The 15,382-nt window shown below is 38.1% G+C and overlaps 1 protein-coding gene across 1 annotated transcript in view; it reads right to left on the bottom strand.

The window, feature by feature from the left end:
• Nucleotides 1-8,849: 8,849 nt before the first annotated feature.
• Nucleotides 8,850-15,382, bottom strand: part of FANCC (FA complementation group C) — a 72,975-nt gene continuing 66,442 nt past the window's right edge. Inside the window, exons 13-15 of the mRNA XM_083884457.1 lie at nucleotides 13,679-13,850; nucleotides 11,019-11,219; nucleotides 8,850-9,189 (exon numbers count right to left, since the gene is read on the bottom strand). Of these exons, the coding sequence (XP_083740583.1) occupies nucleotides 9,046-9,189; nucleotides 11,019-11,219; nucleotides 13,679-13,850 (517 nt within the window). The 3' untranslated portion in view covers nucleotides 8,850-9,045. The remainder of the gene's footprint in view (nucleotides 9,190-11,018; nucleotides 11,220-13,678; nucleotides 13,851-15,382) is intronic.

Raw genomic sequence — 15,382 nt, forward strand, 5'->3', positions numbered from 1 at the left:
AGGTTGATTCTTTCCATGCAGAAACTGGACTAAATATCTGGAAAATCCACACCTTCCAGGCCCCTGTACTACAGGCAAGTGCCATCTGGCACGTGTGTGCTGTAGCAGGTCTCACTTTCACTGCACATGACTTAAGACCGAGAAGTAGGATATGAAATATCTAAAGGCCATTCAAATTTTTACCAGTAACTTGATGGCATTTTACTTCAAAGAACCCACATAATAATGTACTAAGAGTAACATTTGAAATAAGCCCACATACTGGGCACAAAACCATACTCCACTGAAAACCCTATTCCACAACACTAATTCTTAATATCTAAAAAAGCCCTTCCAAAAAAAATCTTGTGGTCTTTTAAAAAATGTATATTGTGGTCTTTTACAGCTATAAAATATCTACCTTTGTGCTGCAGTTCCACTGTTCATGAATCACGTCTGATGTCTTCTCTAATAGTCAAAGATTTCACCAGACGACTCAAGTGCATTTCTCTGCATAGCCTCAATCACTGATGCTCAGACTAGTCAGAGGAAAAAAATTTGCAAGAAAAGAAAAGGAAGCAACCAAATAGAGGAACCTGACTCATCTAGAATCTCACAAGTATACTGAGTTTAGGTGCATTTAAAAAATATGAACATATACACTGATATGGCTGTTGTTCCTTTGTTTCTGTGGACACAATATACCGGAAAATTTGTTTCAAAATCTTACCCTGCTGCCAGGCTGACATTTTATGTTGGTGAAATATGGCATTGCTTAATGAAATTGAGACATTTTCACAGTTCTTGGGAGACTAACTGCATTTGTCCGTTTGACGTGATTTAAACTAAGTGCGTATTTTCTGCACAATATTAAGGTCCAAATTCCTGCTGCTTGTATCTGCTTTCCAGAAGAACAACAGGCAGTTGCTCTGTTACCTGAAAGCATGCAGAAATTGCCATTCTGAAAAATTTTGCTTTTGCATTATTAATTACACATCAGAAAGCAGAACTTAGTTTTCAACTGACACCACTTCATATTAGCAGAGTACCCTGGTAGTAACGCCCACAGTACAACCTGTGAAACCCTGTTTTTGCTCATTGCTCTGATGCAGAGATGATGGCTCTGCTGTCTTCTTACATGCCCCTGAGCAGCGGCTGGACATTGCTGTACCCTTTAGTTAATGTAGTTCACTTCAATAATCTCTGAAAAATGCCCGTTTCTGACTACGTCCAGGCTTTTCCTCTCAGCTTGTTGGGACTGGTGCCTCGGCACTGGAGCTCTCTGCTGAAGCTCAATCTGAGACATTTTATTCATGGGCCAGTGTTGGCTGCTTTGCCACCGGCATCATCCCCAGCCATTCTGACTAGCTTCTCTAGTTTGAGAAGCTGGTGCTTGGCACCATAATGTAATTCACTTCATCTGTAATCCTGAAAGGACAGTGCTCTTCATCTACCACACAGAAAAAACTTTTTTTTTAAAACCTCACATTGTACAGTAGCTTTGTCCTACAGTTGTTTTTATATTTGCTAGTAAAAGTTCTTTGCTCTATAGATGTACCTCCTTACAGTCAACTGTTGCAAATACAACAGAACTAAAAATTAAAGTATCTCAGCAACCATCTTACTCCTGTCAGCATCTTTCCCTTGGTGTGCCTGAAACTCACATATTTAACTACCAAGCATGACCAATTGAAGTTTCATTCAATCTATTCAGTTTTACACCTGAAAAGTTGTTTGTTGTTGTTGTTGTTGTTGTTGTTGTTCCTTAACATAGGGAACCACACTGCCCCATCTCCCTCATTCCACCTTTCACATACCCCTTCAGCCAACATTTCCCTACAGGCAGGCTACATGTCCCTATAGCCACGTTTGTTCCCAACAGTAACATGGTATCATTGCCCTGCAAAACTGACATTAAGATTTTGTAATTGCCATCACTTGTGTTGAAACTGCCCATCATGCCCTGTTTGCATTAAAATCTCCTGTTGCTTTTGATTACATATCAAGGCTTTTAAATAAGCTCCCAGTTTTAGCTGAGGGAAAATATTGTTCCTGTTTGCTTGAGTATTAAAAAAAGCACAATTACATGACATAAATGCTGAACTTTTTTTTGTCATAATTTAACCCCAGCAGCCAATCCCTATGCCGATGCTTGCTCACTCCTCCACCAGCAGGATCAGGGACAGAATTGGAAGGGTAAATGTGAGAAAACTCATGGACTGAGATAAAGACAGTTTAATAGGGAAAGCAAGAGCCACACACGCAAGCGAAATAAAACAAGGAATTAGTTCACTGCTTCCCAAGGACAGGCAGGTGTTCAGCCATCTCCAGAAAAGCATGGCGCCATCTTGAGTCATGGTGACTTGGGAAGACAATATCACCACTTCAAATGATCCTCATTCCTCCATCTTCCTCCACTTTATATCCTGAGCATGATGTCACATGGTCTGGAATATCCCTTTGGTCAGTCGGGGTCACCTGTCCTGGCTGTGTCCTGTGCCAACCTCCCTTGCACCCCCAACTTCCTCCCCAGCATGGTTCTGTGAAAAGCAGAAAAGGCCGTGGCTCTGTGAAAGCCATGCTCAGCAGTAACAAAAACATCTCTTGTATTATCAGTCCTGTGTTTAACACAATTCCAGAACTCAGCCCCACACCAGCCTCTGTCAAGGAAATTAACTTTACCTAAGCCTAAACCAGCGCACTTCTTTACACAGATGAAAAGTCAGATAAATAACTACAAGACTTTATTTTGTTTTATACAGGGACAGGGAAGCCCACATACTCATATTTTTACAGTTCCTGCACACACCCTCTCCCCAGCACTTGCCTCACCTTTCTTCGATCAAATCACAGGAATGTAAATTTTTTACTTAATAGCTCTAAGGAAAAAATGGCAATTAGAAAGCATCCAGACTAAGAAAATAGACCAGTCTACTTATTTCTTAAGTTAGCTGTTCATACTGTTACCTGTATGAAGTAATGAAGTAATGAAGGGTAGATGCGATGCTGAGAAAAGCTCCACATCACAGAACTAAGGTCAATGCTAAAAGCTGGTATAGCACTGTATTTTTGCATCAAGAGCATTCAGCATCAAAACCACAGGTTTATAACATGCAAAAAGCAAAAATTATTCCCCCCCTTTGTCTTGAAATACAGCTATTAAAGGCTGTGCTTTTCAGTTATGTTATAGAGGTGGAGAGGACCCAATGCAGTCAGGAAGTCCTTCCTTCCTCCTGCTTACTCCCTGAATGTCTGAAAAGTCAATAGCTAAACAGTTTTTCAGATTTCACAGAAGAAAACTGAATTGATAAGAAAATTATGAAAATGGCATCACAACAGGATGTCACATGTCAGCTCTTTTTATACTTTCTTTAAATGCATGTGGATTGCCAGACACTACAATGCATTCTGAAGAACTGTCCCAAAGCAGTGTTAATCATTTAAGTGGTAAACCAACTGGGCATGATTTTTGAATCAGAAGGGGGACAGCATTGATACCAAATTCTGTTCTTTCATTCTTCTAAAGTTTGCCAAATCTGAAGAAATCAGGGCAGGGAACAATTGACTTACAGATTGCTGTGTGGTTAGATACAAATCTGTGAGTGGAGGATCTCAGCAGAAAAACAGATGTCCAGCCCATACTTGATTTTTATATGCAAGTTCTTAAAACTTTGTTCTATGATGTTTGCATAGGCTGAGGGTATTCCATTTTAAAAACAAAAACAACAAAAGAAAAGAAAAAATAAAGAGACACAAGGAAAATAAAGAGACTGGATCTACCATTTGTACATTCATCTTGGATCTGGATCAGAAAGGGAGAAGGAAAAAAAAAGGCAATGCTTCTTCCTGAAGAGTAGGTGAATCTGAGAGTTTGCTCTGCTAATAAAATGAGCAGAAGGAAAGCTCATGAAATCAAGATCAGAAGAGCCTTGATGAAAAATAGTGAACAGCTGTCATGTGAAGACTTTAAATCTCAATGAAATATTGCAAAGTTTGGGCTTACATTTGCACATTATCCACTCATGGCCTAGGTCAACCAAGTCAGAGAAAGCAATTCAGTCTGGCCTGAACAGTGTGCTGTGCAGCAAATTGCTCAGCACTGGCCATTTGTACTTCAGCAAAGAAGCAAACACACAAGAAAAGAAAGCTGAAACATAAGGGGGGGGGTGTTTGCAGTGAACTTGGAAAAATTCACTGGTCTATGGAAAAAACATTGGTACTTCTCTCATGTTTCCAGAAAAGATGCTGTTGGCCCTCCCTACTAGAAACTCATAAAGTGCCTGAATTCACAGACATGTATCACCGATTTCCATCTTATAAATTAATCCTGTGTCATATTGCAAGGCTTCTTTCCTCTTCAATGGAATCTGATACTGGCTTTTCCCTCTCTATTCACAGACATCTGAAACTGATAAGGAAGTGCAGCATAGTCATGAAATTCAAAGCACTTGAACGCTTACTGGTAGTCTCTACAGGGAGCAATGGTAGAGACGGGAAATTTGTATTGCCAGCTACCATTACAAGTTAGTTGGAAATTGAAAAGCTGAAGTCCTATTTTCAGAAAACCGATACATAGAAGTTATGGCATCATTACTCAAAACAAACAGAAGCTGCTTTCTTATATGTGGAATATTAAGGAAATTTTTAACAGTAGCAGGGAAATGACATAATGCATGTTTTGTAAGCCTCAAAATAAATTCACAAGCTATGAAATAAAATGTTAAGGAGTGAACTGTACATGCAAGCTAACTGGCACATACACGACACATCTCAACAGTAATTCACAATGTTAAGAATATGTAAAAACATAATCTCTTCAAGATGGCATTTATGCATCTGCAAAAGTGCATGAGCCTAAGATATTTTTATTGAAAAGGATAGAAAAGAGAGGGTCATTTTTTCTGAGGGTCTACTTTTTTATTAAGCGAGTCTATCATCTGACAGTACAGAAAGTTATGAAAGAGGCTTTTAAAGTAGTAAGAGATGTGAAGTTGGTTAAATATACAGACCTATTAAAGACATTATTGCTGGATTTTTTTCTGCTCCTTGTTGATATGCAGGCTAATGGAATGTCATGAATGGAATTGTTACTTCCTAATTCTATCAGTATTGAATACAAAAGTCACAGCTAAATTTCTACAGCTGAGTTTCAAACATGTTGGGTGCTATCTTTGTCACTCCCTCCTTTCACACACATGCAAGAATATAGAACACAAACTAAAGCACCATCCTTGCCTATGAATTACATCACTACAACTCAGCTAGAGCCAGCTGACATTTCAAATTTTTGTTTCAGTGGCTGGCAGCGGTCCAATGCTTATCCCTAGCTGGCTCCTGGTAGCTCAGACAACAGTGAGCACACTCAAGCCATCAGAAGGATCCTGTGAAGTTTATTCCTTTCCAGCAGCCAGACAGCTGGTTAAAGGAACATGGCCAGTGCAAGCAAGGGAAACACCTCTGTGGCATTCACTAGTGAACAGACCACACAACAGTAAATTCCCAGAATAGAGCAGCAATTGGAATGTCTACTGTGAGCATATCTTTTAAGTCCAGACAAGCATTTAAGAAAAGATTGTATCACAAGTAAGGAAAACTTGCCAGAGAAGTGGATTTCAGCAGGCCCACATCTGAATACTGCAATGAATTAAGTGCTAGTGGGATGCTTCTAGCACCACAGCATTCAGCTACAGTGGTTTAACTACTGGTGTTGCCCAAGCAAACATGCTCATTGCTTAAGAAAGCCATTGCAAACTATCAGGAAAGCATAAAAAATTAATGCTCTGTGTGCTCATGGAGGACTCATCCCATGACATTCCACATTTTGACTTTTCAAACTTGGGTCTAGCAGAATTCCATGTCAGAAATTATCACCTTTCTATGCCCTTTTTATATCACAGGGAAAACTGTTTTAATGGAGTATGACATTATTCATTCACAAACAAGATTAGGTACTTTATTCTGACATTAAATAATACAGCAATGACATGGTGTAAATCTGGTTTAACAGTATTTTGTTTAGTGACTGCAAGTAATTTGTGCTAGATGTTTTATCCTACACTTCTATAATGCTAATGCTTCAAGAATTTCTTGGATTGTATCCCTGCCAAGCCAAACATGCCACAGATTTTGGCTCATTGAAACAAATATTAACTTGCTCTGTCTATTAACACCTCTTGACACTTACAATGCTGAGAGTACAGAAACTTAATCACAAATGCTAGAAGTAACAGATTAAATGTTACTGTTGGTCAGCTAAATTGCAGTATCTGAAAGTACATGACAAAATAAAATGCACTCTGCTTTGTATAGGCACTGTACTAAGATCTTGATTAATTAAAAGCCACAGAAATTACCTTTTTTTGCCTGAAGAAAATCCACAGAAACCACCCAGTACCATACTGCAAAGCTTGCAGAATTCAAAAAGCTCTAATTTAGCAGTCTTAGACTGGAAAGAAGCATAATGAAGAAAGAAGTAAAATTTACTGTCTGTATTCTCATTGAAAAAAGTGCCTTGAAACAGAACAATTTTGAAATGTTCTCTATGTTCAATGTACTGTCCAGAACCAAGAGGTGTGCTGCAGATAGAACACAAGGGAACAACCTACTTAAAGTCTGATTTCAGGACTTGTTGGCTAGTTCAGCAAAAAAGTACAGCCCTGAAGGCTCCAAAGAACATTTCCAGAAATCAGGAATTACAGAGGAAAAGAGGCACATTGGATGGATAATGCAGAAGCCACCATATGAGAAATCTTCCATTACTCTGATATAACAAATTGCTCTGTAGCCTTCCACTGGCAAACTAAAAAAAGTATCTTCAACATCCCAGAGAATCACAGCTTATATCAAAGTTAGATCGTAATTCAAGCATAGTGGAAGAGTAAGGAAAAAGAAATATCAACAATTTATAACAACTGTGCTAAAAAGAGCAAAAAGAATGCCAGTACAGATGTATCTTTTTAAAGTTACAGACATCATCAATTAAGTTTCCTCCTCAGAGCTTCCTGAACCAAGCAAACCCTCCTTACTATTTAAATCATTCAATTTTTATTAAGAAGCCAAACACAGGAAAACAAGAATGTACCAATTCACTACTAATTCTGGGTTTTTACTGCCTTCATTGTACATTTCCTTCCTGCTTGAATTAATTTATCATTGTTTATGAGCATATTGTTAAAGGAAGTTAGTAGAATTTTCATGCTTTTTGTCAATGGAAAAATAAAAACACCAAGAAAAGATACTTAAAATACCCACCCAAAAGCTGCCATACAAATCTAAATATAATACCCATATAATTTGCATAATTAATCTGGAAGAATTAGATACTGCAATTCTTTGCTAATCTTTCTCCTACATAGTTAAAATTATATATATGCACAATATGGAGAAAACACAACCAAAGAGCCTCACATCCAACAACCAGATTAAGACATTAAACCAAAAAATACCCAAACAAAAAATTCTTTCTTCCTTTGGTCTAAAATTTTAGATTATTTATCATTCTAAATTGAGCACTCCACATCTGTTTCCACTAGATGAATACCTCTGAGTTTGTGACCAAAAAATGATTTAGTTTAATCCCATGCTTTTCAGTTATGGTATTCAGGGAACAGAAAACTGGGTTGCTTGATTTTACTTTTTTAGATATGTGTGGCTATTAACAACAGAAACACTGTTAGGTATTTCTTTCTGAATTTCTGTTTAAAACCATTTTCTGATCAAAAAGAGAAAAAAGCTTTTTTTTTGCAGACATACATTATGTGTTTGCTATTTTTTCACTAGCAAACTGACTAAAAGGGCAGGTAACTTCCATAATATGACTCACTGGGAACAAATTTGTAAGAAATCAGTTAACAGCATAACAGAAAATATTTTTCCACTTCTTACAGCCAAGGGACACTAAGTACACTGTTTTCTTTCTCCTTCCTCAAAAACAAATGCTACATTCAAAAGGCTTTATTAATTCAAGATACATGTCTTGGATTTTATATGCAAGAATAGTATTCTAAGTAGCATCTTTGAGTAGCACAGCACAAGCATTGGCATCAAAGATAAGTAATACAATACAAGAGAGCAAATTACTGAGGAAAGTTAGGATGCCCTGTCGCTACTATTCTCCATGCTTATTTTTCTAGTTAAGCTAGAGACAAGTTCACAAAACAAGGGAAAAATACTTTCCTAAGGGTAAAAAACATAAGCCATTGCTACCTGTCTATGCTCCTTGCAGGAGACAAAAAACCTAAACAAAAAAGTAAGCAAATTAGTGCTGGACACAAACATGAAATTGCAACCTTTACAGGAAATCTGTCCCTTCAAACTAGAAAATGTCCTTATGTCTGTGTTTTGCTTCCCCTCTTTTGTCTGAGTAACCCCATATTTCTTAAATGAATAAATGATAGCATCAGTCATGGCACACTCTTAAGTTACTGCAAGCAACTGTATACCTGCAGTATCTGTTGACAAAGACCAGCTATACAGTACTTAGAGGAGAACACTGTCCTGTGAAAGCTGTAGTATGGAAAAACCCCTCACATCTAGCAAATCAGGGAAGAGTTTCATTCTGGAAACATTTTCAAAAAGAAGAAAAGAGTTCAGGAAACATCACTCACTGATTTCCTGAGAACACCATGAATCACTTGAGATCATTGTTAGTTTCATAAAAGCAGAAGCACAGAACAAAACATTTTAGTAACAACTTCCCAATCAAGCAAATGGATATTACTTGCTTAAAAAAACTCACATGCGTAATCTGGGAGAAAAACTGACTCTCAGCCAGATAAAGAACAAGGAGATGAGTAAACTGCTTTGAATGATGTAGGTCTCTTGTTACAAAAGGTACTCAGAACAAAATTTTCAAGCATCTTTAATATTTACAATTAGTTTCAAAATATTAACATTTCCAAACAACAGATTATTTTTCAATATAGATGAGGGAATGTAAATTACCAGCTATAGCTTATATAAGTATCTTTCTGCCCTTGGTAACCAGCAGTGCCAGATGCTAATGGAAGCCTGACGCCTGGATAAAGATCTGATTTGTTGGTTTGATAAATAGATAATATTAAAATTCTAAACTTTCAATGTAAGTTTTTGAAGAAGTTCATTTAGCAGCTTCACAGTCCTTTGGTTTTCTTCTCCACTGCGGTTAAATCTGTATGCAGTACGGATAAGAAGGTTATAAACTTCTTTGCCTGCATCAGTTGTCTCAGTAATCTGAAAGGAAACACAAAAGGTTAAATTAGAAAATTATGTTGCTAAATACTAAGAATTCTTCAAAATACTTGCAAGAAAACCAGATTTTTCCCTCACCACTGAATATGTGAGAACCAACTTCTGCCCAAGGGATCTCTTTTCACACATCCCAGTGGAGCTGAGCAACTTTGAGATTGCTGTCGTCTCAAATTTAAGTGAAACAAATCAAGAGGCCAGAAAGTTTTTAAAGGAAACACAAATTGAAAGGCAGTATAACCATTTGTAAGTCATTGCCATAGAAAAGAACTAAAAGCACATGAAGGTTCTGCATGTATCTGGAGAGACAATTCAATTCTGTAAAGCTTTCAAAAGTGAAAATAAATACCTCCCCCAAAAGATGACAAAAACCAGGGAAAGACCCTAAGTTGCAATTTTTGCATATAGGAGGGACTTGACTCCTCATTATCTGTGTTAAACCCTAAGTTTAGAGTGCTAAAAAGAACCACAGCCATGCATCCCCAATCAGTTCCACACCATTCTGCCTTTCATATACTGTCTCTAGTCCTTTTTAAATCACATAGAGAGCCTAGCTACACATTAGTGATTATAAAGATACAGTCAAAATTAATCAGACTGATAAACTAACAAACTGGCCTACAACAGCTCATGACCGCTCTGCACTGGGAAATAGTCAGAGTTTTGAAAGTTAGTAATGTTGCTATCTATAAAGAAGCCTTTGGTTCTCCTGGAGGGATTTAAATGTACAGCAAGCTAGTACATTACAGCATCACAGCTCAACAGCTGCACTCTCTTCATGAAGAGAAACTAGAAATAGCAGTCTGTAAAAATATATACAACCCCCCCAGACTTTATCATTACATTCTTATGCTGAGAAGAAAATCGATCATTTGTGAACTTGCACTGTAGGACATGAGAAATACCTTTGCCCTTTTTAAAGAGAAAAATGTTATGTCATTTTAGTCAGCCAGCTGCATCACAAAATCAGATGCCTTACACATGCCATATACCCTACATAGGTCTATACATAAGAACACACTGCTGCTGAATGGAAAAACTTTTGGAAGTATTAAAACTACACACTGGCCCTAGACCTGCTTGCACAGGGGGGATGCACTTCTTACAAGAATATACTTTGATAGTCAGGAATGGATTTCTAATCCTACACTGAGATAACACTGTTTATCTTAAGAGATACAAAAACATTTTATAGTTTGCACCAATATACCTGAAGGCTGTCATCACCAACAGGGAGATACTGTGGCAAGCTTCCAGCCTTTTACTCCTTCATCTTTTTGTACACCCTAAGAGACACTATCTTAGCTCTTCATTCTCTCCTTCTCTCTCAGTTACCACACTGTTTCCCTCACAGGCTTTGCCAACGCACCAAGCTTCTGCCACATCAATGGCAGTCACCAGTCACCAGTTGTTCCACCCACTTGAAAACAGCAGAGAAGAGAGTTCCATCATGTCTGCAGTAGCTGGATAATTTAGGGAATGATTTTTATGGGAAAATCAAAATTTTTGCACGTGCTATCTACACCATGTGGAAATTAAATGTAGGTATCCCTTAACTGAAAGCTATTACTTCAGCTGTTTCTGCATCTGAATAGTGACGGCAGCAGCCCTGTCAGTGAGATCAAGAAATGAATGGAAAATATTTTGACTGTAGCTGAAATAGATACATAGTAGGTTAGCTATGGCTATTGTAGTCACAGTCTCCTTTAATCTCTGCTATGTGTTTTCTTTATTAAGAGGCAGAAACTTAAATCAAAAATAGTAAAATAAATATATATTTAAGTTAACCTGAAGAAAAAGGAAGAAACACTTACATGGTGCATGCATTCCTGGGCAAGCTTATGTCCACCAGATGAAAAGAGCAAAAAGTAGGTCAGAAGATGTGCTGTAAGACGCTGGTTACAGCACTGCTCAATACCCCTTATCCTGTGTACAGCAGCTTCCAGGTCCTTGAGAGAAAGATCTGCACAGCTGAACAGCTTCATTAGATGATTGTAGACTGCTTCAGCTTCTACCTGTAGGAAATTATTTCAAAGTAGGCAGGATCAGAGAAAAGTAAAGGTCAAATCTATGTTATTTTACTTTGGATTTATTCACTAAAAGAAAACTGAATCCTCAGTGAAACAACTCAAACATCAAAAAAGTTTGAATTTAAACAGCAGGAAAACCAGAGAAGGAAGGCCTGTAACACACATCTTTTACACTGATTCACACACACAAAGGTGGACAGAATGGACTTTTTTTTTTTTCCTTTGGTCTTACAAATGAAGCCGATAGGGCATCAAGCCAGGATTCTACCTTTTTAAATAATATAAGGAAATGGAGAAAGTCCCTCAGAAGAACATGGTCCGATTTTCACATTGTGGGAAAAGAACAAAGGCTCCTCAAGAGCTCATTTCAATATTGCTGCTGTAAATCAATTACATCCCCACACAGCCTGACCTTGGCTGATAACATGTTCTCGTAAGAAAGTGTGTTTTAACTTCTTCCTGTGTTGTGCATAACTTATGTTTTTTATGTTGGAAGTTAGACAATAAAACATAACTTTTACTGGGGGTAGGAAACAGAAGATTTTGGCACGCCTAGAAAAAGAACTAAAAGCACCAACTGCAAAAAAATCCTAACATTAATTCTGTTCACTGTATTAAAAATTAACTAAAAAAAATTGTAGACAGAATACAAATGAATATCAGCTCGAACAATAGAAAAATACGCCACTGCAGACCCCAAGGAAAAGAACACCTGTTTCTCAAGGATATTCACTGGGACAATTTTTTTCAGACATTTATCTGACATTGACCTACCCTTTTAACAATTTCACATAACACAGTCAGGAAAAGCTGCTATTTTTACATTAAGTCCACAACTACATGTGATGCACAAATGATACCAGGATCTACAGAAAGGTAACTGGAATTCCTCATGATTCTTTATTCCTCTGTGCATCATATGAGCCAGAGACTGCAGATGGAGAGTAGCTGGTCCTGCTCCAAGAGCTCATGTACCCTAGAAATCTCATTCTTAGTGCAAACCACCAAGTTCTGCTCCTTCCATGCTTCAGACTCTACAGTTAGGAAAGGAGTGCAACAAAGGAATAAATATTGAGGACCAGAATATTTAGTTCTGCACGTGTAAGTGAACTCCAGTGAACAGCAAAAATAGTATTTTTCTTTTTTAAATAATTTAAACCTTTTGTATTACACTCTGGCTAATATGAAGGTGTTACCTGAAGCACAGAGCAGGAAGACAAAATCCTATATCACGACTGCACACCTTTCCACACAAAAATAATGCTGAATGAAAAGTACTCCAGACTGACATCTGACAGAAGTTCCCACGTCGTGTTAATCCTTAACTAGTGAAAGGTGCTGGGTTTAAGGTGGAAGCCACTTGAAAGAGCTGACAGCTAATCTGCCAAAGGACAAATTTTAAAAAAACCTCGAACACCTAACTAAAGGCAGAAGCTTTGCACGAAGTGTGGGAATGCTGAAGTTGCCTGATCTGTGCAAAAAAAAAAAAAAAAAAAAAAAAAAAAAAAAGTCTCAGCTCAAATACCTAAGAAAAGAATGAAAATGAACTGAAATATCAGACCTCTGGGAAAAGATGAGTCACTATGTGCGTTGTCAATAGAAAAGCTTTTTTGTCTCTGAAGTTTGTCTTATGTTATGACTGAATAACAAACTGATGGAACAGAGGACACACAGGGAGATGATTTCATATATAGGACAAAGTGATTTCATTCTATGAAGTTAGAACAATATTCCATACATTGATCTGCACCTGTAGTGCAATAGTTTCATTCACTCTTGTTTATTGCTCACATATTGCCTACTTTCCCAAAACTACATTCTAAAAACAACCCTGATTTCTTTACTTCACCAGACCTCTAACTAACTCTGCTCAGCCAACATCCCATTCTCTGCTTCTAGACTATGAGAAATTTGAGAGAAAAAAAAAAAATCAAGTGATTGGGATGTGATCTTGCATTTGTAGTGCCATCTGGGAAGCAAAAGAGGAAGGAATGGAAATAAAATATTGCATAATGCACTGTTGTACGTGGACCATTAGATGTAAATTTAAAGCATGATTTTTACTACTGTGGTGTACTGTGTTGCATTTTTAGATCCGCCAGAATCCATTTTCAAATTAAGGAAAAATAGACAAGTTGCAGCCTTTTGAACTGGGGTTTCATAGATCAGTTGCTTGGGCTAGTTCAGATTTGCATAACAGGTTTAAATTAAAGGCTTTCAAGTATTTGCTTGTATACACAGACACACAGCAGACAGTGTTTTTATACATGTCAAAAATCAGGAAAAAACCCCAACTTTCAAATTCTCCACTGCAACATAGTTCCCAGAGACTTTGTAGAGTCAATACCTTTCCTTTTTCTGAGTTGCACTATTTGTTTTACAGCAGTAAGATATAATCAGACTATTGACTGCTTATTGCCATTTATTATTGCTACATTACCCACCATTGTTTGAGTCCTTTGTTGATTTTCATTCTTAGGACAGTAGTGAAATGCCAGGAGCCACAGAACAGCATCTGGTTCTACAGCAGCCTTCACTAATTGTTCTGCTGCAATATCCAGCCACTCTCCAAAACAAGCAACCAAATACCAGATTTCAAAGAGGCCAATGAGAGAGCTAGAAAACAACCAGATAAAATTAGGTATTTCTCATTATTTAACATTTTAATTGCCTAAATTAAGTACAAAGGGTGCTGACAGTTAACTTTAACAAAAAAATTTAAACTAGTCTTCAACAGGGAATACTTTACCTGCTAATCATACAGCCATTTACTACTTACTGTATTATCTGAAATAACAATCAAACAAGATACACCCAGTGCTACTACAGATTAACTTTGAGAGTACAAGAGACTATCCTTAACAGCAGCTTCTAGAAAACTGTGACAAATATATTATTATTTACAACATGTTAGATCCATTTTCTTTCTAGCTGGGACGGGTTGGTAGAAAACATAATTGTTGTAGGAATTCTAAAGGAAGTAAGAGTGTATTCTGGCAAGTACAATACTGTTCAAACTAGTGTACTATTTAAAATAAGGTGGGGGGAAGAACTATATATAAACCAAGAAAGGGCTGGGCAACAAAAGAACAGACACATTATATTATTGCAATGCATTATGATGGGTGATATTTGTTTATTTGTTCTAAGATTGAGTTATGTGTTTCTTTAAGAAGTCAGGGTCAGCTATGGGTCACACTCCAAGGACAGAGAGGTTTAACACACTTTAGGGATGAACAGGCAGGCACTGAACTGCAGCTCATACAGAAAGTGAGAAGCTACCACCAGACAGCCTGGCCTCAGAGGGAACAACAAAAAGGTTTTTTCTGCCACTCAGCAACAAAAAAAGCCCCCATGAGTTAACTGAAACCAAGCATGGTTGCACATATCTTTGTTCCAGTACCCAGGGGGAAAACTGGGACAGAGTGGCTGGACAGCAGCCAAGCAGAAAGGGACCTCAGGGTACTGAGTAAAGGCAGACTGAAAACAAGCCACTGTGTGCCCAGGTTGCCAAGAAGGCCACTGGCATCCTGGCCTGGATTAGCAAGACTGTCCCCCTGTACTGGGTACTTGTGAGGCCACACTTTGATTCCTGTATCCAGTTCTTCTCTCAATTTAGGAAGGACATTGAGATGCTGGAGCAAGTCCAAAGAAGGGCAACAGAGCTGGTGAAGGGTCTGGAGCACAAGTCCTGGAGGAGAAGCTGAGGGAGCTGGGGGTGTTTAGCCTGGAGGAGGCTCAAGGGAGACCTTATTGCTCTCCACAATGACCAGAGAGGAGGGTGCAGCCAGGTGGGGCTTGGTCTCTTCTCACAGGCACAAATGACAATTCAAGAGGACACAGGCCTTAAGCTGAACCAGGGGAGGTATAATTTGGACATTAGGAAAGGAGTTCTTCAAAGAGTAGTCAGACTTTGAAATGGGCTGCCCAGGGAGGTGGTGGAGTCAGTGTCCCTGGAGATGTTTAAATACTGGATGTGGAACCTGGTGTTGACAAGGTGGTGTTAGGTCATAGGTTGGACTTGATGATCTCGAAGTTTTTTTCCAACCTAGGTGATTTGATTCTGTGATTCTGTGATCTTGTTCTGCAAGTTTGCAAGTTTTGCAAGTCTGGCTGGCCTTGGTGTTCTATGTTTCTTTTGATATATT

Source organism: Zosterops lateralis (genome assembly GCF_965231275.1).
Source record: "Zosterops lateralis genome assembly, chromosome: Z".
NCBI lineage: Eukaryota > Metazoa > Chordata > Aves > Passeriformes > Zosteropidae > Zosterops > Zosterops lateralis.